Source organism: Neofelis nebulosa, chromosome 4 (assembly GCF_028018385.1).
Source record: "Neofelis nebulosa isolate mNeoNeb1 chromosome 4, mNeoNeb1.pri, whole genome shotgun sequence".
Lineage (NCBI taxonomy): Eukaryota > Metazoa > Chordata > Mammalia > Carnivora > Felidae > Neofelis > Neofelis nebulosa.
In genome coordinates this window covers 161917098-161937122 of record NC_080785.1, presented here as the reverse complement: position 1 = coordinate 161937122, position 20025 = coordinate 161917098, and the positions used below count along the sequence as shown (strand labels likewise).

The 20025-nt window shown below is 56.5% G+C and overlaps 1 protein-coding gene across 4 annotated transcripts in view; it reads left to right on the top strand.

Annotated features, from left to right (window-relative positions):
* The window catches only part of CARM1 (coactivator associated arginine methyltransferase 1), a 39992-nt gene that overhangs the window by 18311 nt on the left and 1656 nt on the right, over nucleotides 1-20025 (top strand). For all 4 annotated transcript variants that reach the window (XM_058728027.1, XM_058728029.1, XM_058728028.1 and 1 more), the window contains exons 2-14: nucleotides 6498-6623; nucleotides 8438-8544; nucleotides 9469-9573; nucleotides 10708-10818; nucleotides 12012-12189; nucleotides 14329-14419; nucleotides 14601-14682; nucleotides 18481-18566; nucleotides 18754-18843; nucleotides 19290-19427; nucleotides 19514-19603; nucleotides 19688-19800; nucleotides 19895-19972. In XM_058728027.1, the coding sequence (XP_058584010.1) occupies nucleotides 6498-6623; nucleotides 8438-8544; nucleotides 9469-9573; nucleotides 10708-10818; nucleotides 12012-12189; nucleotides 14329-14419; nucleotides 14601-14682; nucleotides 18481-18566; nucleotides 18754-18843; nucleotides 19290-19427; nucleotides 19514-19603; nucleotides 19688-19800; nucleotides 19895-19972 (1395 nt within the window). The remainder of the gene's footprint in view (nucleotides 1-6497; nucleotides 6624-8437; nucleotides 8545-9468; nucleotides 9574-10707; nucleotides 10819-12011; nucleotides 12190-14328; nucleotides 14420-14600; nucleotides 14683-18480; nucleotides 18567-18753; nucleotides 18844-19289; nucleotides 19428-19513; nucleotides 19604-19687; nucleotides 19801-19894; nucleotides 19973-20025) is intronic.

Sequence of the window (20025 nt, the reverse complement as noted above, 5' to 3'; positions counted from 1 at the left end):
ATCACACGCAGCCCCCTCTGCTCTCTGCCATCCCATGTGCCTTTTTTCCTCTTGCTGGAGAATTGGTTCCCAGTCTCTTTCCCGGCCTGGGGCAGGTGCCATCTGTAGGCTCCCATCGTGCCTCTGTTCCCCTGGCATCAGTGCCCATTACCTGGGGAATGTCCTCACTCTGTTCTCACCCCTTTTGGGATGGGGAGTGCATCTCCACTTCTCGATGTCCGGTGAGCAGATGAGGAAGTGGGTGGGAAGGGGGCTCGGCGCCCAGCCTCTCTGACCCGGAGTCCCGGGCGCAAATGCTGGATTCGCCGTAAAGTTTTATTGGCACGCGGCCGCACTCACTCGCTTACACGAGGTCTGCGGCAGAGAGGAGTCGTAGTAGCAGAGACCACACGGCCTGCAGAGCCAAAAGTATTTACTCCCTGCTCCTTCACACAGAAGGTTGGCAATGCCTACTCCAGGAAGCACAGGGATGTCCTATGGCACGTCGGTTAGGAGCCCAGACCCTAGAGCCAGTCTGCTCTGCCACTCACTTGCTGTGTGGCCTTGAGCGAGATGCTTAACCTGTCTGAGCCTTGCTTCTTCATCTGCGTGGAACAGTAGATAGCACTGAGGGGTCCGTGTAAAATGCAGAGCGTGGCACCCGGAAAGTGTTGGTGCCGGTGACATCCCAGCCCTATCCCAGCCTCAGCAAGGCAGGCGCCGGGCCTGGCTCCCCATGGGAACTCGGAATTTGTGACCTGGATTTACGGGGGCCTTCCTTCCTGGGGAGCAAGACGGGGGGAAGGTTCCTACCCCAGGGCTCCCTCCGGCACACCCTGAGCACGCTTGCCCTGTGCCTGTCCCTGGGTATTCTGGCCCCTGAGCCCCTGGCTCCAGAGCCTCGGCTGGACATCCTGCAGCAGGTAGGAGGTCAGTCCGCGGTGCCAGGCCGGGTCCAGGAGCAGGGCAGACACGTTCGTGGCACGATTAATGCTCCCGAGTCCGGCTTGCTTTCCTGCACACTCCTGCGTGTAGACTCTGCCTTGGGAAAGCTTTTCTGGAGAAGACGGCCCAGTGAGGGGGCCTGTTCCCAGCTCCGCCACCTGATCGTATTACTGCAGGGATGAAACCTCGGCTCTGCTGACCTCGATCGGCAGGAGCCCAGCACAGCCTCCCGGCCAGCAGCCCTCTCCGTGGTTACCGCCACTTGAATCATCACGGCAGCCTGCTAAGCCCCCATCCCGCTTCCTGTCCCCCACCTCTCTCGGCCGTGTGCACACAGCCCCTGAATCCGCTGGCCGATGTGACGAGGGCAGATTGGCGCTCTGGGTTGCTTTCTGGAGGCACCGCGCAGAGTTGCTCCTGTCTCTGCCATGGCTCACCCGGTGATGGCTGGATCAAGGGGTGACTTGAGAGGAAAGAGAGAGACAAGCCTAGCAGGCGGTTTCCTGGTGGACGCAGCCACTTCTTGTGTGTGTGGGTGGGGCAGGGACACCTAATGGCCACTGCTGGGTCCAGGCCCTGGACCTCTTTCCTTTGGCCGGGGGCGGGGCGGGGAGAAGCTTTCTTCCAGGGCCACCCCCTACTACCGTGGAGCCGGCCAGGAGGCACGGTGTGCGTTCTCAGCTCCATCTGGGCACGTGCGACCCTGGGCAGTGAGGAAGCCAGAGCCCCACGTGGGCGGCCCGCTGAGCGCCACCCCACCCATGTCCTGGGGGCCCATCATCCTAGTGAGAGGAGGGGAGAGTGGGCAAAGGGGGAAAGGGGCGCGCAAAGGCCAGGAGCTGGTCCACTGGTGAATGAGGGTACGGGTCCTGCAGGGCCTCCCAAGAGCTGGGGTTTCTGAGTCATTTATTTATTTATTTATTTATTTATTTATTTATTTATTTATAAAAAAAATTTTTTAACGTTTATTTATTTTTGAGACAGAGAGAGACAGAGCATGAACGGGGGAGGGGCAGAGAGAATGGGAGACACAGAATCGGAAGCAGGCTCCAGGCTCTGAGCCATCAGCCCAGAGCCCGACGCGGGGCTCGAACTCACGGACCGTGAGATCGTGACCTGAGCCGAAGTCGGACGCTTAACCGACTGAGCCACCCAGGCGCCCCTCTGAGTCTTTTAAATACACGGAAGAATATGATCCAGATTTTTTTTTTTTGATTTGTCAAATATTTACTGAACACCTCCCTCCTGTGTGCCAAGGACTGGCCTGTGGGACGGGCTGTCAGAAAAGACTGGCTCCACGGGCTGTGGTTGCCTCTGCCGTGATGGGACAGGTCGGGCCGCCCTCAGCCCGGGCTCCCTTGGCCACGGGTCCTCGTGGTTGCCTGCCGGGCGCCAGGTCGCAGGGGTGCCTGGGGCAGCTGGTCGGGTTGCCAGGCTGCTCGGTAAACAGAGGCCCTCCTTGGTATGCTTGCTGTTACCCTGGTGCGGCTGGCAGATTGGCCTTATCTCCCGCCCCAGGAGGGACATGGGTGACGGCACCGTGCCAGGGTCCCTTCCTGGGACCCACTTGCAGCCAGACCTGGGAGCCCCCTGTCTGGGGCGGCACCTGACAGTACGATCTTCTCTCCCGCCTGTGGTCAGGAGGCTGGCCCCCGGCTCTGGAGGTGTGAGGCCGTCTGGCAGAACCCGGGCTGTGGCCCCAGGAGGCCTCCAGGACCTGGGTCCACGCTCAGAGTACACAGGGTGAGAAGAAGAGAGCCGGTGAACACCCATAGGCCCTTCATATCTGCATCCACGTATTGAAAAGGTTTTTCTTTTTCTACGGAGATAAAGTTCACATGACATAAAACAAACCGCTTTAGGGATGCCTGGGTGGCTCAGTCAGTTAAGGGTCCGGGTCTGACTCTTGGTTTTGGCTCAGGTCATGGTCTCAGGGTTCATGAGTTCAAGCCCCACATCAGGCTCTGTCCTAACAGCGTGGAGCCTGCTTGGGATTCTCTCTCTCCCTCTCTTTCTCTGCCCTCCCCGTCACTCGTGCATGTGTACGCTCTCTCTCTCTCTGTCTCAAAATAAGTAAAAAAAAAAAAAAAAAAGGTGTACAATTCGGGGGCATTTAGTACATTTGTAATTGTGTGACTACCACCTCTGTCTGGTTCCAAAACATTTCATCACCCCAAAAGGAAACCTTGAACCTATTAAGTGGTCACTCCCCAGGCTCCCTCCTCCGAGCCCCCGACAGCCACCATCTGCTTTCTGCCTCGGTGGATTAACTGATTCTGAATGTTTCATATACACGGAATCACTTGTGTGTGACCTTTTGTGTCTGGCTTCTTTCACTCGGCGTAACGTTTCTCAAGTTCATCCACGTTGTAGTGTGTGTCAGGACTTCATTTTTTTAAGTTTATTTATTTATTTTTAACATTTATTATTGAGAGACAGAGAGACACAGAGCGTGAGCAGGGGAGGGGTAGAGAGAGGGGGAGACACAGAGTCCGAAGCAGGCTCCAGGCTCCGAGATGTCAGCACAGAGCCCGACGCGGAGCTCGAACTCACAAACCGCGAGATCATGACCTGAGCCGAAGTCGGTCACTCAACCGACTGAGCCACCCAGGCGCCCCTGTTTATTATTTTTAGTACTCTCTACACTCAACGTGGGGCTCGAACCCACGACCCCCAGATCAAGAGTTGCTCTCCTGACTGAGCCAGCCAGGCGCCCCAGGATTTCATTCCTTTTTATGGAAGAATAACAGTTCATCCCGTGGACCTGCCACGTTTTGTGTGTCCGTCTGTCAGTGGACGGACATCTGAATTGCTTCTACTTTCGGCTTCTTGCAAATCGTCCCACTTTGAATATTTGCATACAGGTATTTATCTGACTGCTTCTTTCAGTTCTTTTGCGTACATCCCCAAGAGTGGGGTTGCTGAGTCAAATGGTAATTTGATGTTTAACATTTGAAAGAACCACCAGACCCTGTTCCCCGGCAGCTGAGTTGTTTCATAGTTTCATGCCCCCACATGCCTCCCAGGGTGTGAGGGTTCCAATTTTTCCACGTCCTTGCCAACACTTGTAATTTTCCCCTATCTGTTTAAAGTTCTAGCCGTCCTAGTGGGCGTGAAGCAGTGTCTCCCTGTGGCTTGATTTGCTTGTGCTTGTTAGCCAGTCCTCTCTCTTCTTCGGAGAAATGTCTGTTCAGGTCCTTTGCCCATTTTTGAATTGGGTTGTTTACCTTTTCGCTGAATGAATTCTTTATATGTTCTGGACACTGAGTTCTTTTCAGGTATATGATTTGTGCATCGTTTCTCCCGTTCTCTAGGTCATCTTCACTTTTTTTATTTTTCTTCATGCTTATTTATTTTTGAGAGAGTGCGAGTGATGGGGCGGTGGGGGGGGGGGGGGCGGTTTGCGCAGAAAGAGAGGGAGACACAGAATCCGAGGCAGGCTCCAGGCTGCGAGCTGTCAGCCCAGAGCCCGACGCAGGGCATGAACTCACAGACTGTGAGATCACGACCCAAGCCCAAGTCAGACGCTTAACTGACAGCCACCCGGACGCCCCTTCACTTTCTAGATAGTGTCCTATGATGCACAAAAGTTTTCAATTCTCATGAAGTTCAATGTATCTAGTTTTCCTCTGGATACTCTTGCTTTTGATGTCACCTTGAGGAATCTTTTTGCCAAATCCAAGTTCAGGAAGAATTTACGCCTCTGTTTCCTTCCAGGAGTTTTACAGTTTTTAGCTCTTGTACTCAGGTCAGGCTTCATATGTGGTGTGAGGTAGGGATCCAGCTTCATTCTGTTGCGCGTGAACATCCACTTGTCCCTGTACCATTGGCTGAGGAGACCATCTTCCCCCCCATTGAATGCTCTTTGCACCCTTGTTGAAAGACGGGGATGCCTGGCTCTCTCAATCGGAAGAGCATGTGACTCTTAAACCCGGGGTCATGAGTTTGAGCCCCACGTTGGGTGTAGAGATTGCTAAGAAAAATGAAAGAAGTCCGTTGATTATAAACAAGGTTTTAATTTGACTCTGATTCTATTGCGTTGGTCTCTCCTTTGCCAGTACTATTCCATGTTGATCACGGTACCTTCAAAGTAGGTTTGGGATTGGGGAGGGTGAGTCTTTCCACTTTGTTCTTTTTCAAGATGGTTTTGGCTTCCTGGGGCGACGGGGACACTTGGCCACATTGGTACTCGGGCTGCTCTCTGTACGTGTGGTTTGTAGTTGTCTATTTGATGAGCTACTCTAAGGCAAGTTGCAGACGTGACGAGAATTCACTTAGTACTTCCTGTTTCTTAGAAGAATGAGGGCGTTATTCTGTGGACCCACATGCTGTCGTCACACGTATGTCATCTAACCTTGTCACACCCGCGGTCCGCACTCAGTTTCCCAATGGTCCCTAACAGCTTGTGAAAAGGTTTCATTAGGCTCCAGTTGGGGCACCGGTGGCATTGGGGTCACATGTTTTTGGTGACCCTCGCTCTGGAAAGGCTCCCCAAAATTCGCCTCTTTCCTGGCATTGCCGCTTTGAGGAGGAGAGCAGGCGTGCTGTCTCGCCGACTACCCCACGGTCTGGAGCCGTCGCAAGAGGACCAGGGTGGACACTTGTGCCGAGAATGCGACACAGATGCCGTGTCTGTCCCGCCGCACCACACCAGGGCCTCCGGGTGTGTCGGTTCGGCCCGTTTCTGGTGACGCAAAGTTTCACCGTTTGACTGAGGGCAAAGGAACGAGCGGTAACAGTAATTAGTGGCGGCTCGTGGATGCCGTGCTCGCCGTGTGCCGGGCCCTGTGCCTGCCCCACCGTTAGCCCCATTTGGCAGATGAGAAAACCAAGGCTCAGAGAGGCTAAGTGACCTGCACGAATCACACGCCGAGTGGTGCGTGTGGGACACGAACCCGGGCCGTCCGGCTCCCGGGGCCCCGCTTAGACTCACTGCGCCACCCGAATCCAAGAGGGAAGGGCTCAGGCGAAGGAAGCAGAGGCGCCCCGGGCATTCTGGCTTGGCTCCCACCCGCCCCTGCCAGCTGGGAGAGCCGGTGATCTCCCCGTGTGACGGGGGCATTGGTGAATCAATGCCAGACTCACTCAGCTGGGTTCCCGTAGCCCCCCCCCGACCCTGCCGGAGTGGCCCTGCTCTCAGCCCTCTTCCCACCTCAGCGCCCACTGGGTGAGCGGGGGCCTGGGCACCAGGAGGTGCTCTGTGAGGGAAGGTCCTGGCAGAGGTGCCCCCGCGCCCCGGTGTCCTGCTCGGCCCCACGGCGCCTGGCCACCCCCCACCCCCACCCTCGGCCTCGGTCGCTCTGTGGACAGCGGTCCTCTCCGCTTGACGTGCTTTGTCCTGTGTCACTGCCGCCCGATCGGCCATCCCCTCTTCCTCAGCGTGGGCTGGGCAGGCGGGGTACACGCGGCAGTGGGCCCGGGGCGGGCTTTAGGGAGCCTCAGAAGAACCCGGGGGCTGTGAGGAGCGGGGTGGCGGTGGCGGGGACATGACTCGAACAAACTTAGCCCACGGGGAGCCTTGCTCGGCCGGCCCCGGGACCCTTTGGCTCATGCTCCCCTCTCTCCTCTTGCAGACGAAGATGTGTGTGTGTTTAAGTGCTCGGTGTCCCGAGAGACAGAGTGCAGCCGCGTGGGCAAGCAGTCCTTCATAATCACCCTGGGCTGCAACAGCGTCCTCATCCAGTTCGCCACTCCCAATGGTACGTGTCCCTTCCGTCCTGGCGGCACACGGCCAGAGATCCGTCAGCCGTGGCTGGCGGGGGACCCGGAGCCCTGTTCGGTCACAGCCCATCCGTCTGTCCCGGGGAGCCAGCAGAAATTACTCCCATGCGGAGATACGTTCGTGGGAAGAGGACGTTCTCTCTGCCTGGAACGCTCCTCCCCAGACCTTCCCTTGCCGAATCATTTGGGTCCTCCTGGGCTCAGCTCTTACCTCCCTTCCTGCAAGAGGCCTGTCCTGACCACCTGGCCTGGGTGCACCCCAGGTCTCCTGGTGGAGCCTGGGGGCGAGTCTGGGGGCAGCGGAGGATGAGAGTGAGACGGAAGCCCAGGCAGGCAGAGCTCTGTTCCGAGCGCGTAGAGAAGCCACGGGAGGGTTCTGTGCGGACCCTGCTCCGGGATCCAAGTGGATGCAGGTGGTTTCCGGTTCCCGAGGAGGGTTTTTAGAGCCCCAGGCGACTGCTGGTGGCTCAGGTGGAGGTCAGCGGAGGAGGTGGTGGGGAGCCTGGGGCTGGAGACCGCTTACTGGTGCAGCAGCCAGGCCTGGTCACTGCAGGTGATGTCGGTGATCCTGGTGGCTGGGCTGGGAGAGGTGGAGAAGCTGCCCGCCCTCTGCCCTCTGCCCTCTGCTCTCTGCCGCCAGCCCCCCACCCCACCCCCGCAGCAGTCCCGGTGCCCCGGTGGAGGAGGAAGCCGGATGGGGTGGAAGGAGCCAGGTGACTGACCCCCTCCACCGCAGGAGGCAGTCTTACGCCCCATTTCTTTCTTTACTTACGTAAATCACCCGAAGTCAGTGTTTAAAACACCACCCCAGGGGCGCCTGGGTGGCGCAGTCGGTTAAGCGTCTGACTTCAGCCGGGTCACGATCTCGCGGTCCGTGAGTTCGAGCCCCGCGTCGGGCTCTGGGCTGATGGCTCGGAGCCTGGAGCCTGTTTCCGATTCTGTGTCTCCCTCTCTCTCTGCCCCTCCCCCGTTCATGCTCTGTCTCTCTCTGTCCCCAAAATAAATAAAAAACGTTGAAAAAAAAAATTTTTTTTAAAACACCACCCCAGGGGTGAGCAGTGGGAGCTGGTGTCAATCTAGTCTTTTTCGACTCCATGAATATTTATAGTTGGCTTTTTTCCCTTTTAATTCCACCGGTTTTTTAAATGGAGGTAAAGTACACATAACAGACATTTAACGTCTTAACCCTTTCTGGGCGTAGAGCCCGGGGACACCGCGCGAGCTCCCACCGTGGTCGCCCCATCCGCCTCCAGGACTTTTTCACCTTCCCAAACTGCAGATTGTAATTTTTTAAGAGCTTGCCTTAGAAACACTGCTCTACTTTTAAGGCACTGGGTTAAAATACACATGACAAAATTTACCCTCTTAACCATTTTTAGGTGTGTAGTTCAGGTTGTTAAATACGTTTACTGCTGGGTAGCCGCCCACACCCTCCCAGTCGGCCCCACACAGACCCTGTAGGGGTGCTTGCGGTTCCTGGGCTCGGGCCAGTCTGTGAGGTTTGACCCTGGCTCAGCGGGCGCGTGTCCTCCTGAGGCTTGGGCCAGGCTCGTCGGCCCCACCGGCCACGCAGAGCACACACACACGCTCCCCGCCCCCGACTGCAAAATCCCGGCCTCGTGCCGGCCACCAAGTGGCAGGGTTTGGCTGCCCTTCTTCGTGAATTTCAGCACTGGTCTGGGGACAAAGAGATCACCAAGCACGCATGCTCAAACTAGGAGAGTCGGGGTGTGCACGTAGATGGAACCCCACCCCCGAGATGCCCACCGATGACCTGGCCTCCCCCTTCCAGACTTCTGTTCCTTCTATAACATCCTGAAAACCTGTCGGGGCCACACCCTGGAGCGGTCGGTGTTCAGCGAGCGCACAGAGGAGTCCTCCGCCGTGCAGTATTTCCAGGTGGGTACGCGTCACGCCCGACCAGGCTGCCGCCACCGGGTGGGCAGCAAAGGGCAGGCCCACCTGGGTTCTCGTCCTGGCTCTGCCCCTTACTAGCCACGTAGCCTCGGGCAGGTTTCCTTCGCCTGCTGGGCCTCAGTTTCCTCATCTGTGAAACGGAGATGCCAGGGTCTGCCTAGGAGGGTTGCTGGAGGAATTGAGTGCAGGTGAAGCTCAGGTTCACAGGCGTTTTGAGTAACAGTAGCACAGTTATCACGTACCGAACAGGCATTGGTCTGAGCGCTTTTACACCTGCAGATGCATTGACCCTCCCAACAACCCTAGGAGGTAAGTACTATTATTGTCCCCATTTTACAGATGAGAAAACTGAGGCTCAGAGAGGTTAAGTGACTTGCTCCAAGTCACACAGCTATTATGCAACAGAGCCAAGATGGGAAGCCAGGTCTGCCTGATGCCAAAGCCTGTGCCCCTGCCCAGGTGCCACGCTGCCTCCCGATCGCCCGTTGTCTTACAGAGAGACCCCGCAGCACCTCACCCGCCTGGCGCTCTGAGTTCTAGGGTTCTGTCTGTTCTACACCTCTGCTTCGTTGGGGACCCTAAGATGGGGCAGGCGGCCCCCAATCCCAGAACCCCTCCTGTGGCAAATCTTGACTTCTGGGTGGCGCCCAGGTCTGGGCAGCACCCGGCTGCACACGTTGGCCACGGTGATGGTGGCGGTGACCCTCCCGGGGGCTGCCTGAGGCTTCCCACTCCCTTTCCCGGAGCGGCCGGCAGCTGCCAGCGGGGTCTGGGTCGGTAGAGGGGGTGCAGCCTCCCAAGGGAGGTTTGTGCCCACGGTGGGCCCTCCTGTGTCGCAGGGCCAGCCAGGGCCACGGTCGTCTGTGCCGCCGCGTGCCCTGTGCCATTGGCGTGTCTCTGTTCCAGTTTTACGGCTACCTGTCCCAGCAGCAGAACATGATGCAGGACTACGTGCGGACAGGCACCTACCAGCGCGCCATCCTGCAGAACCACACGGACTTCAAGGACAAGGTGAGCGGGCCTGGCCAGGGGAGCGGCTGCTTTCCTCCTCCCTCCCCTGGGCCCCTCCGCCCAGGCTCCAGGTCCCCCGCGCTCTGTCGGTTGTCTCCAGTTGTGTTTTTCTTTGCTCGTTGATTTCATCTTTGAGTTTTTCGGATTACAAGAGCAAAGTCTACTTTTTGTGAAAACCCACTGTGTGTAATGTAGGCACAAAAAGCCTTCGTCATTCACCTCCAGAGCCAACAGTGAGGGTTTTTTCCAGATTTTCCCCTACGCGTGCATTGGCGTATGTAATCTAGAATTGATTAATTAACGGATTTACAAAATAGGATCTTCTTCTGCGTACTCCTCCTGCAGAAAACGTTTCCCCCCCGTAACGAGAGGTCTCGGGACAGGCCAGTAAGTCACGCGGATGTATCGTAACTTGTCTGGTTATTTTCTTAGTGGCTTTTAAAATCTTTTTACTGTTGGGGCGCCTGGGTGGAGCAGTCGGTTAAGCGTCCGACTTCAGCCAGGTCACGATCTCGCGGTCCGTGAGTTCGAGCCCCGCGTCAGGCTCTGGGCTGATGGCTCGGAGCCTGGAGCCTGTTTCCGATTCTGTGTCTCCCTCTCTCTCTGCCCCTCCCCCGTTCATGCTCTGTCTCTCTCTGTCCCAAAAATAAATAAAAAACGTTGAAAAAAAAAAAAATTTAAAATCTTTTTACTGTTACCAAGTAGCATAGACTCGTGCCTAAAAAGAAAGAGGGGCTCCTGGCTGGACTCCGAGGTATCCTTAGCGAGTGCTCATCCCCAGAGAAGCTACAGGCGTGCCTGGAGTCCACGACGCTGCCTGCGTAGACTGATCATAGCCCAAACCGTTCCTTTCTGAATCCGCCCTGAGGGCGTGTGATGGTCTTAACATCCTAGCCGCCTTCAGAAATCCTGCTCTGCCGCCTTCGGACTCCAGCTAGGGGCGCCCACGTGCTCCGGCCCCGGGGCGGGGGGGGGGGGGGGGGGGGGGGGGCGCCGGCCTTTGTTGCTGGGATGCGGCCCGAAGGGCCACGGAGCACACTCGGCAGGGGAGCGAGCGCTGGGGGACGTGCCCATCCGTTAGGATCACCATGACTTCACTAGCGTCCGCTTTTCACCGCCCCCTTCCTCCTCCAGATCGTTCTGGACGTGGGCTGTGGCTCTGGCATCCTCTCGTTTTTCGCCGCCCAGGCCGGGGCCAGGAAGATCTACGCGGTGGAGGCCAGCACCATGGCCCAGCACGCAGAGGTGAGCGGCCCCCGGGGACCCCAGCTTGTCCTCGAGCTCTGTTCCAGCCTGGGGAAGCTGGCCCCGCCGGGAGACTCGACCCCCACATCCGGGGAGCCCGGGCGCAGCGCTTCTCTGTTCTGGTCTCTTGTCTCCCGCAACCACGGGTCGACGGGCTCGCTGGACGGGAGGCGGTGTGTGCCCTCCGTGACGGGGTCGGAGCCAGGTCGGAGGTCTTCAGAGGGCGGACGGCCTCTTGCCCCCGGGGGGCAGCTCGTGCGGTCACACGGACCAGGGTGGGATCGCGGCCCCGCTCCGAGCCCCACTCCCCGCCTCTGTGGAGCGTGGGTAACAGCAAGCTTTCCTTCCGTTTACGCTGTCGTTTCCTCGTTTTGTTTTCCGTGCGTTGAAACCTTCGTTCACGAGGTTCAGAACCGAAACGCTGTGAAGGGTTGACTGCGAGGCTACCTCCCTCCCCCACCCTGCCTCCCAGCTGCCTGGCCCCCCACTCTGGAGGGAGGGAGACCTGGAGGGGGGGGGGCTCTCAGGGCTGCCCCGGGGCTCCGAAAGCCGGCCTGCGTCCTCTGACCGCACACTGCCACGTTGCCGTGCTCCGGCCCCCCCGTGCCGCGTGCCTGGGACTTTCCGTGTCCCCACGTAAAGAGCTCCCTCACCCTCTCGAGTGGCTGCCGGGCATCCCTTCGCCCCGGGGACCGTTGTCCGTTTAGATGCAGCTGGGCTGTCATCGACCTTCGGGCCGCTTCGGTCTTCGCAGTGCAAACACGTGCTCTGCTGAACCCCCCACGCTCTGTCCCCTCTCGTGTGCGGTGACGTGTGTAGGACACGTTCTTAGCACTGGAGTCCCCGGGTTGGAGGGTGTGTCCGAGTTTAGCTTTGGTGGCTGTAGCAAAGCCTCCTCGTCCTGCCCACTCCCATCAGCTGTTGTCCTCGAAGGGTGGAGGTGACATCGGGGGACCAGGGAGCCGCGGCAGGAAAGGCCCCGAGAGAGGGCTGAGGTTGCCGTGAGCTACTCATGGGCCGTGGCTGGCAGTGGCTGTGGCTGGGATGCTGACGAGAGAGGCGGGGGTTTGGTGGCCGTGCGTGGGTGGAAGCCCCGCCCCCGAGAGGAAGGGTCTGGTGACGACTCGTGGTGTGGCTGGGTGCGGGGACCCCCGTGACGCCTCTGGGCCCCCCGCCCCCCCACGCGCCCGCAGGTCTTGGTGAAGAGTAACAACCTCACTGAGCGCATCGTGGTCATCCCCGGGAAGGTGGAGGAAGTCTCGCTCCCCGAGCAGGTGGACATCATCATCTCGGAGCCCATGGGCTACATGCTCTTCAACGAGCGCATGCTCGAGAGCTACCTCCACGCCAAGAAATACCTGAGGCCGGGGGGTGAGTGTCCTTGCCGGCGCAGGTGGCTGCCACAGGGGGTCCCGCCGCAGGGCCCCCGGCTGCTGCTCAGTTGGTACCATTGTGACCCTGTGCCCTGCCTGCCTGCCTTGGCAGCCTGGGGTGCCGGGGGCATCCGGGCCTTTACCCCCAGTCCCTTGCCCACCCCCGCCGGCCGTGGCTGCAGGGGTGCGGGGCCAGACCTCCGCCTTCCCTGCCCCCGGACAGCCTCCGGGCCGCCTCTGCTGTCTTAGGTCCTGTGTCGCGGGGACAGTATCTAGCTGGGAGTGGGGGTTGTGGCAGGTGCAGAAGGTACTCTGTGCCGGGCACCTTCCCGAGGAGCCAGCCTTCCGTCCTCGTTCCTGGCGCCACAGACCTCATCCTGGCGTGACAGGCCCCTGAGCTCCGCCGAGCCAGGGAGACGAAGGAGGGAGTTCGTGTGTGTGAGAGAGTGGGCTGGGGGTTCTCGGGCGTCAGGGAGCCGCTGTCTGGCCTGCCCTTCTGTGGCCTCCTGTCTGTGTCACTGTGCCTGCCTGTCCGCACACCTGGGTCGCAGGCTGTTCATACTTACGCATGTCCCTGGGGTTTATGTGCACGGCCTGGAACGTCTGCTGGTATTTCTGTTTCCGTTCATGGTTTGTGTGTGTGTTTTGAGTATCTCTGTGCAAGCAAGGGGTCGTGTGCACGCGTGGGTGTGTGTGGCACAGGGGGACCCTGGCCAGGGCAGCAGCCGTGGGACAGAACACGGGAAGCTGGTGGACTGGCAGGCCTCGTGGGGGCCAGGGGATGGGTGGTTCTGTGGGGAAACACCTGCTTTGGTCCTCTGGCCTCCCTGGGTCTGGGCTGCAGGGACTGGCCTCAGGCTGTACTCTCGCCGCTGGGGGCTGTGTTACGGGTGCGCGTGTGGGAAGCCAGGCTGCCTGCGGGGGGTGGGGGGGAGGTGCTGGTGTCCTGGACCCCCTCTCCTCCCTTCCTGTCCTGTAGGATAGACTGAGCTAGCCGGGGGTGGTGCCCCAGCGGAATGGGCTCCTCCTCATGGGGCACGAGCACAGAGGGGCGTCAGGCTCCGGCGGGCAGCCCGCCCGTGACGAGGCTGCGGGCCGGGCCGGCCGCACTGCCCTCCTACCCCCAGCCTGCGTGTCTTCATCCATGCCAACGTGCTCTTCAGTGGATTGAAGGGAATCCCCTCTCCAGCCACATACGTTTAGGTGCCTCCGGAGCAGGGGCGCTTTCCCGTAACGCCCTTGGGGGCTGGCAGTCTCCTCCTGGCCACGTGGCCTGGAGTGTGGCCTCCGAGCCACAGTCAGGCATCTCCCCCGCCCCATCCCGGTGGCTGTAGCTGAGCCTTCTAGCTGGAAGAGGAGGCAGATTCCTGCCAGTGCCTCAGGGCCCCCCTCTCCTGCATGGAAGGAGGGAGGGAGGCCCACATCTGGAGGCCAGGTGACCTGGGGCCCTAGACTACCCCAGGGGGGTGGGGCCTCCCAAGCCCTGGCTCTCTCTGCCACTGACTGGGACTCCTCTGTCTGTTTGCGGAGTCACACGGAGGGAGAACCGCGGCCAGCCCCCCTTCTCGTGTCAGCCCACGTGCCAGACCAGGGTGGCCAAGTGGCTCACCTGTTTGCCGGAGGCCGAGATTCAGCTGAACCCCCCCACCTAGCCTCTAGCCTCATCTGAGGCGCTGACGGCATATTCTAGGGCTTGCCTTCGCCCTGTCCAGAGTGCTTTGCTTCGCTTTCCCTGGCTGCGCACCTGTCCGTGGACAGCGGCACTCGAGAGGCACCGCCTGGCTGGCTGAGCAGGGACCCGGAGGCCTGGCTGCACCCCAGGCACCACTTGCTTACCCCCCGAGGCTTTGGCAGGTGCCTTCCCACCTCCCAGCCCTGGTAATGGAACACAAGGACAGGCCTTCCTGCTTCCCTGGCTGGCCGGCCAAGTTTCACGAGACCGTGCACGTCAAGTGCTCATCTTGGCCGGTGGCAGAGACGGTGCTCCGTATCTTTGTGTCGCACGAATGCACAAATGAATGAATGAGAGGCTGGGGAGTCCCAGGCTTGGGGATCCAGGGGCCGTTTGGAAGCTCTGCCAGGCGCTTTGGGATGTTCCACCCTGACGTCAGCACCCCTCCCTGCCCCCCACTCCCAGGAAACATGTTCCCCACCATTGGTGACGTCCATCTGGCACCCTTCACGGATGAACAGCTCTACATGGAGCAGTTCACCAAGGCCAACTTCTGGTGAGTGTGACCTGGGTGTCCCGCCTTCTCAGGGACGGCCCCGCTTCTCTTTTTTTCCGCATCCTCAGTAGAACCCGAAAGACTTGGGCTGGTTGAGGGCCAGCTGGGAGAGAAGGCAGCCTGCCCCACCTGTCTCTCCTGCTACTGGTAACCTTGCTGTGGGAATGGGGGCTTTCTGCAGGTACCAGCCATCTTTCCATGGAGTGGACCTGTCAGCCCTCCGAGGCGCTGCAGTGGACGAGTATTTCCGGCAGCCTGTGGTGGTAAGTGGGGCATTCAAGGCACTATCACAGTTGGCACTAGGCATGGCCCTCCTCTGGGGTGACAAGAGGGGGGCATGGGCTTTCCTGTTAGGTCTTGTGCAAGCTCTGCAGCCCTAGGAAGGCCGCCGCCCCTCTCTGAGCTCTTGCTTTTGCTGCCACACAGAGCTCTCACACAGGGGTTGTTGGGAATAAAGTGGCAATGCGTGTGGAGTGCTTTAACACACAGTAAGCGTGCAACACATGCAAACTGCTGTTAGATGAATTGATTCTTGGTGAACTGATTTTGATTGATGTTAATTGAGATTTTTGAACTGATATATAGACCCATGGTTCAAAAATCATAAAAGTATAAACTGAAAGCCTACAGGCGAACAGTATTTCTTAGATATATTTTCAGAAGTTTTATATCTAAATGTGCATATACAAATATGCACACACACACACACACACACACACATATATATAGTCTTTTTTTTTTTCTCTCAAAATATAGCATAATCAGCAAACTACTTTATTTCTGTGATCAGAGAACATACACTGTATGATTTCAGTCCTTTGAAATTTGTTGACAATTGCTTCATGCCCACTATGTGATCTCTTTTGGTTAATGTTCTCTCTGTACTTGAAAAAAATATGTTTATCAGTTGAGAAGAATGTTGTATTAAGAATTAGGTCACGTTAGTTAATCATATTGGTCAAATCTTGCCTACCTCTACTGAAATGGGGCGGGGGGGGGGGGGGAGGTTGGGATCTGCTTTTCCTATCACTGATTGTAGATTTCTTTTTCCATTTCTGAGTTTTGGCTTTATGTTTTTTGGCGTTGTGTTATTAGGTGCATACAGATTTAGGACTGTTGTATCTTCCTGTTGCATTGATCCTTTTATCACTATAAAAAGGGTTCCTTGGGGCGCCTGGGTGGCTCAGTTGGTTGGGCATCCGACTTCGGCTCAGGTCACGATCTCGCGGTCCGTGAGTTCGAGCCCCGCATTCAGGCTCTGGGCTGGTGGCTCAGGGCCTGGAGCCTGTTTCCGATTCTGTGTCTCCCTCTCTCTCTGCCCCTCCCCCGTTCATGCTCTGTCTCTGTCTCAAAAATAAATAAACGTTAAAAAAAAAGTTTTTTTAAAAAAAAAATAAATAAAAAATAAAAAGGGTTCCTTTCTATTTCCTCAAGTAGTACAAGTTGCCGTAAAAATCTTTTTTTTTCCCTGATAGTAGTTTAGCTACTCTGGTCTTCTTTTGGTTAATCTTTGTACAGTATGTTTTTTTCTTTCTACTTTCAACCTTTTTGTGTCCTTATTACTTAACGTTTGTCTCATGTAAGCAGCATGTATTTTGCATTTGTTTTTTAGTCAGATTGACCTTTTATTTTTGTCTTTCAATTACAATATTGAGACCATTTTACATTTAATGTAATTACTGATCTTTGTGGGTCTAAATTTGTCATTTTTTTTCTCTTTATCCTGAATGTTCTTTTAAATTGTTTTGTTATTTTTTGCATTAATAAGGTTACATTATTTCCCCGCACTTGATGTCTTTCACTGGTTTTTAGAGACTCTTGGGCACTGTCTTTTTAGGCACTACCTCTGCCCCATTCTCTTTCTCCTTCCGTCCTTTTTTCTCTGTTTGCTTCATTTTCACATTTCCTACTGATCCATCTTCCAGTTCTAATCTTCTCTTTGCCATTTAAGCTGACTTTCTAATTCCTAATTTCAGTACTAGGATCTCATTTTGCTTATTTTTTTTTAATTTTAGTTCTCTGAAATACATTTTTTCTACCTTTTTTCTTGTACATACTGTAAATCTTTGGTCACTTTCACTATCTGGGTGTTCAGTGTATTTGTTTTTTGTTAATATTCTCTTAGTTTTTGGTCCTCATTCTCTTGTTCTGTTTCTTGGTATGCCTGGTCATTGGATACCAGAATGAAAAATTATAGAGGCTCTGGATGATGTCTTTCCTTCCCAGTATTTGTTTTTCTTCAGGCAATTAGCCATATATAGATAGATCACCTTGGTCCTATAAGGCACTTGATACAGTTAGAGGCTGCTTTTCAGACTTGACTTTGCTGGTCTACTTCTAGCCTTCCCTGTAAGACAGGCAGTGGTTTTCAAGCATTTTGGTCTCAGTGACCTGTTTTACATTTTTTTAGCCTGTTTACATTCTTAAAAATGGAGGATCCCAAAGAGCTTTTGTTAGTGTTTTAGCTATTGATATACTGTCAGTATCTCTTGGTATTAAAAATTAAGCCCAAGAAATTAAAAAATATATATTTATTTAAAAATAACAATAAGCTCGGGGCACCTGGGTGGCTCAGTCGGTTGGGCGTCCGACTTTGGCTCAGGTCAAGATCTTGCAGTCCGTGAGTTCGAGCCCCGCATCGGGCTCTGTGCTGACAGCTCAGAGCCTGGAGCCTGTTTCAGATTCTGTGTCTCCCTCTCTCTGAGCCTCCCCCGTTCATGCTCTGTCTCTCTCTGTCTCAAAAATAAATAAACGTTAAAAAAAGAATTTTTTTTTAATAAAAAAAAATAAGCTCATTACAGGTTACCGTAAATAGCATTTTTAAGGGAAAAAAAACTATTTTCCAAAACTTTTCAGCGAGAACAGTTGGGATTTTTTAGTTTGCAAGTCTCTTTAATGTCTGGCTTCATAGAAGACAGTTGGATTCTGCTTCTGTGTTCAATCGGTTGTGTTTATCACAGGTGAGTGAACCCAAGAAAAAGGCAGAAAACATCTTAGTATTATGAAAATAGCTTTGACCTTGGGAGTGCTCTGGAAGAGACTACATTGGGAGAACTGCTGCTTTAGGGCCTCACCTGCAGTGGTCTCCATGTAACCACGGTGGGTGCCCCATGGCCGGGGGGGGGGGGGGGTCCCTCGTCCCACCCTCCCAGCACCAGTATGCACCTGAGCCTTTTCTTACTCTTTCAGTGTCTTATAAGTGGCTTTCTGCTTTGTTTCTTTGTCTCTGAGCCCCGCCCCCCCCAGCTCAGGAGTTGGCAAATGCCACAAAGTGAAACTGCATGTAGAACATCCACCTGTTTCTACATTTCCCTTTTGTTTCGTATCTTGACCTCTTGAATCCTAGCTGCCTTGGTGACCCTGAGCCTCCGTTTTGCTTTCCCCGTCCAGGGAGGCTGCCAAAAGGTCCTGCCCCAAGGGAAAGGCACAGGCCAAAACACATCTCCCTTCTCTCCAGGATGTGGGCTCCCAAAGCCGTGGCTGCTCTGGTGACTCTTCAGTGCTTTCAAACCAGGCTGTAGTTTTCCTGTGTATTTTATTCAGCTCACACAGTTCTTCCCCAGAGTGTTAGTCTGATGAAAAGCCTTCGTCACAGCTGGGTGTGGACGTGAGCACGTAGTTCTCCAACTTGGCTTTTTAACTAGCGGTTTATCTCGGAGATCTTTCCCCATCTGTTCTTTCTTCGTTCTTTCGTTAGTTCTCATACAGTCTTTTATGGATGGCACGTTGGTGGTTTAGCGAGATGGTTTCCAGAATGTGTCTCTACTCTAGACAACCTAATTACGCGTGTGAGCTTGCAAACGTGCACGTGGATCCGTAGGTTAAATTCCCAGAATGAGTCTTTAATGCCCGTGAAAGGTGGTGATTTTGAGGGCTGTCGCCTCGCTGCCCTCCACGGTGGCGTACTGCTTCGTCCTCCCCCAACACGTCTAAGAAGGGAGGGCGAAGTGGGCTTAGCGGAACGGCCTCGAGGCCGTGGCCAGACAGGGAGAGGGGCACAGCTCTCCCCTTCCCGCCTGCCCTCCGTGCCCGAAGCCAAGTCCTGCTGTGGTCTCTCCCAGGATACGTTTGACATCCGGATCCTGATGGCCAAGTCTGTCAAGTACACGGTGAACTTCTTAGAAGCCAAAGAAGGAGATTTGCACAGGTACCGGCACCCATGCCCCTCCTCCTGAGCCCGGCTCCTGCTGGAGTCTAGGGCCACCACAGACGCCCTCAGGCGTCCTGCCCCAGGGCGGTGGGCACGCAGGGGCCCCAGGACACTGCCCCCAGCCACCCCCCTCTGTCGGCAGCCTGTTTGACTTCCCCAGTAATCATTGCCCTCTGCCTTCCAGGATAGAAATCCCATTCAAATTCCACATGCTGCATTCCGGGCTAGTTCACGGTCTGGCTTTCTGGTTCGATGTCGCCTTCATCGGCTCCATGTGAGTACAACCGGAGCAGGCCGCGCTCTCCCCGCTGTCCCGGCCCCAGGACTTCCTGCAGTGACCCCCAGGCCTGGCTGCCTCAGAAGGCTGCCTGGGGACTAGGAGGAAGGACTAGGCCTAGGGGACTAGGTTCCCCGGCCCCTCCAAAAGGCAGTGAGGTCTCACCTTTGAGCCAGAGACTGTTGTGGGAGGAAGTGTCTACCCTGCACTCGGTGGCTGTCCTTCACGGAACCTGGTCTCTGTCTCTCGGCGCAGACATCAGGGTGAGCCGGCCCCCTGTGGATCTGGATGCATGCGCAGGCCTGTGCCTGGGACGCCTGGGCAGCCAGCCTGTCTCGGCTCCAGGCCCCCGGGGCACCCATCAGAGGTGCCCGTATAGAGCTCAAGGTGCACAGGGTAGTGGCTCCAGCCTGGTCAAGCGTATGCCTGTCCTTGCTTGACAGAATGACAGTGTGGCTGTCCACGGCCCCGACGGAGCCCCTGACCCACTGGTACCAGGTCCGGTGCCTGTTCCAGTCACCACTGTTCGCCAAGGCCGGGGACACGCTCTCAGGGACATGTCTGCTTATTGCCAACAAAAGGTGTGAGCTGCCACCTGGGGCTGGGGGAGGCAGGGGTTCCTCTACCCAGCCAGCTCATGGCTGTCCCTCCCCTGCCCTCTCTGCAGACAGAGCTATGACATCAGTATTGTGGCCCAGGTAGACCAGACGGGCTCCAAATCCAGTAACCTCCTGGATCTGAAAAACCCCTTCTTCAGGTAGGATCGGCCCTCGGCCTGAATGCGGGGCGCCCCTCCTGGCCCGCAGCCTCTCACCCCCGCGTCCGGGTCTGTCTGCTGCAGATACACAGGCACGACGCCCTCGCCCCCACCCGGCTCCCACTACACGTCCCCCTCGGAGAACATGTGGAACACGGGCAGCACCTACAACCTCAGCAGCGGGATGGCCGTGGCTGGTGAGCAGCCCCGCGTGGGAGAGGCCGGCGGTGGGGACCCCCGGGGGCAGAGACGCTGGCGCCCAGGCCCTGACCTCTCCCTCTCTGCGCGCAGGGATGCCGACCGCCTACGACCTGAGCAGTGTTATTGCCGGCGGCTCCAGCGTGGGCCACAACAACCTGATTCCTTTAGGTGAGTGTCCCCCGGGGTCCGGAGGCAACGAGGGGCGGCGTCCAGGAACGTCT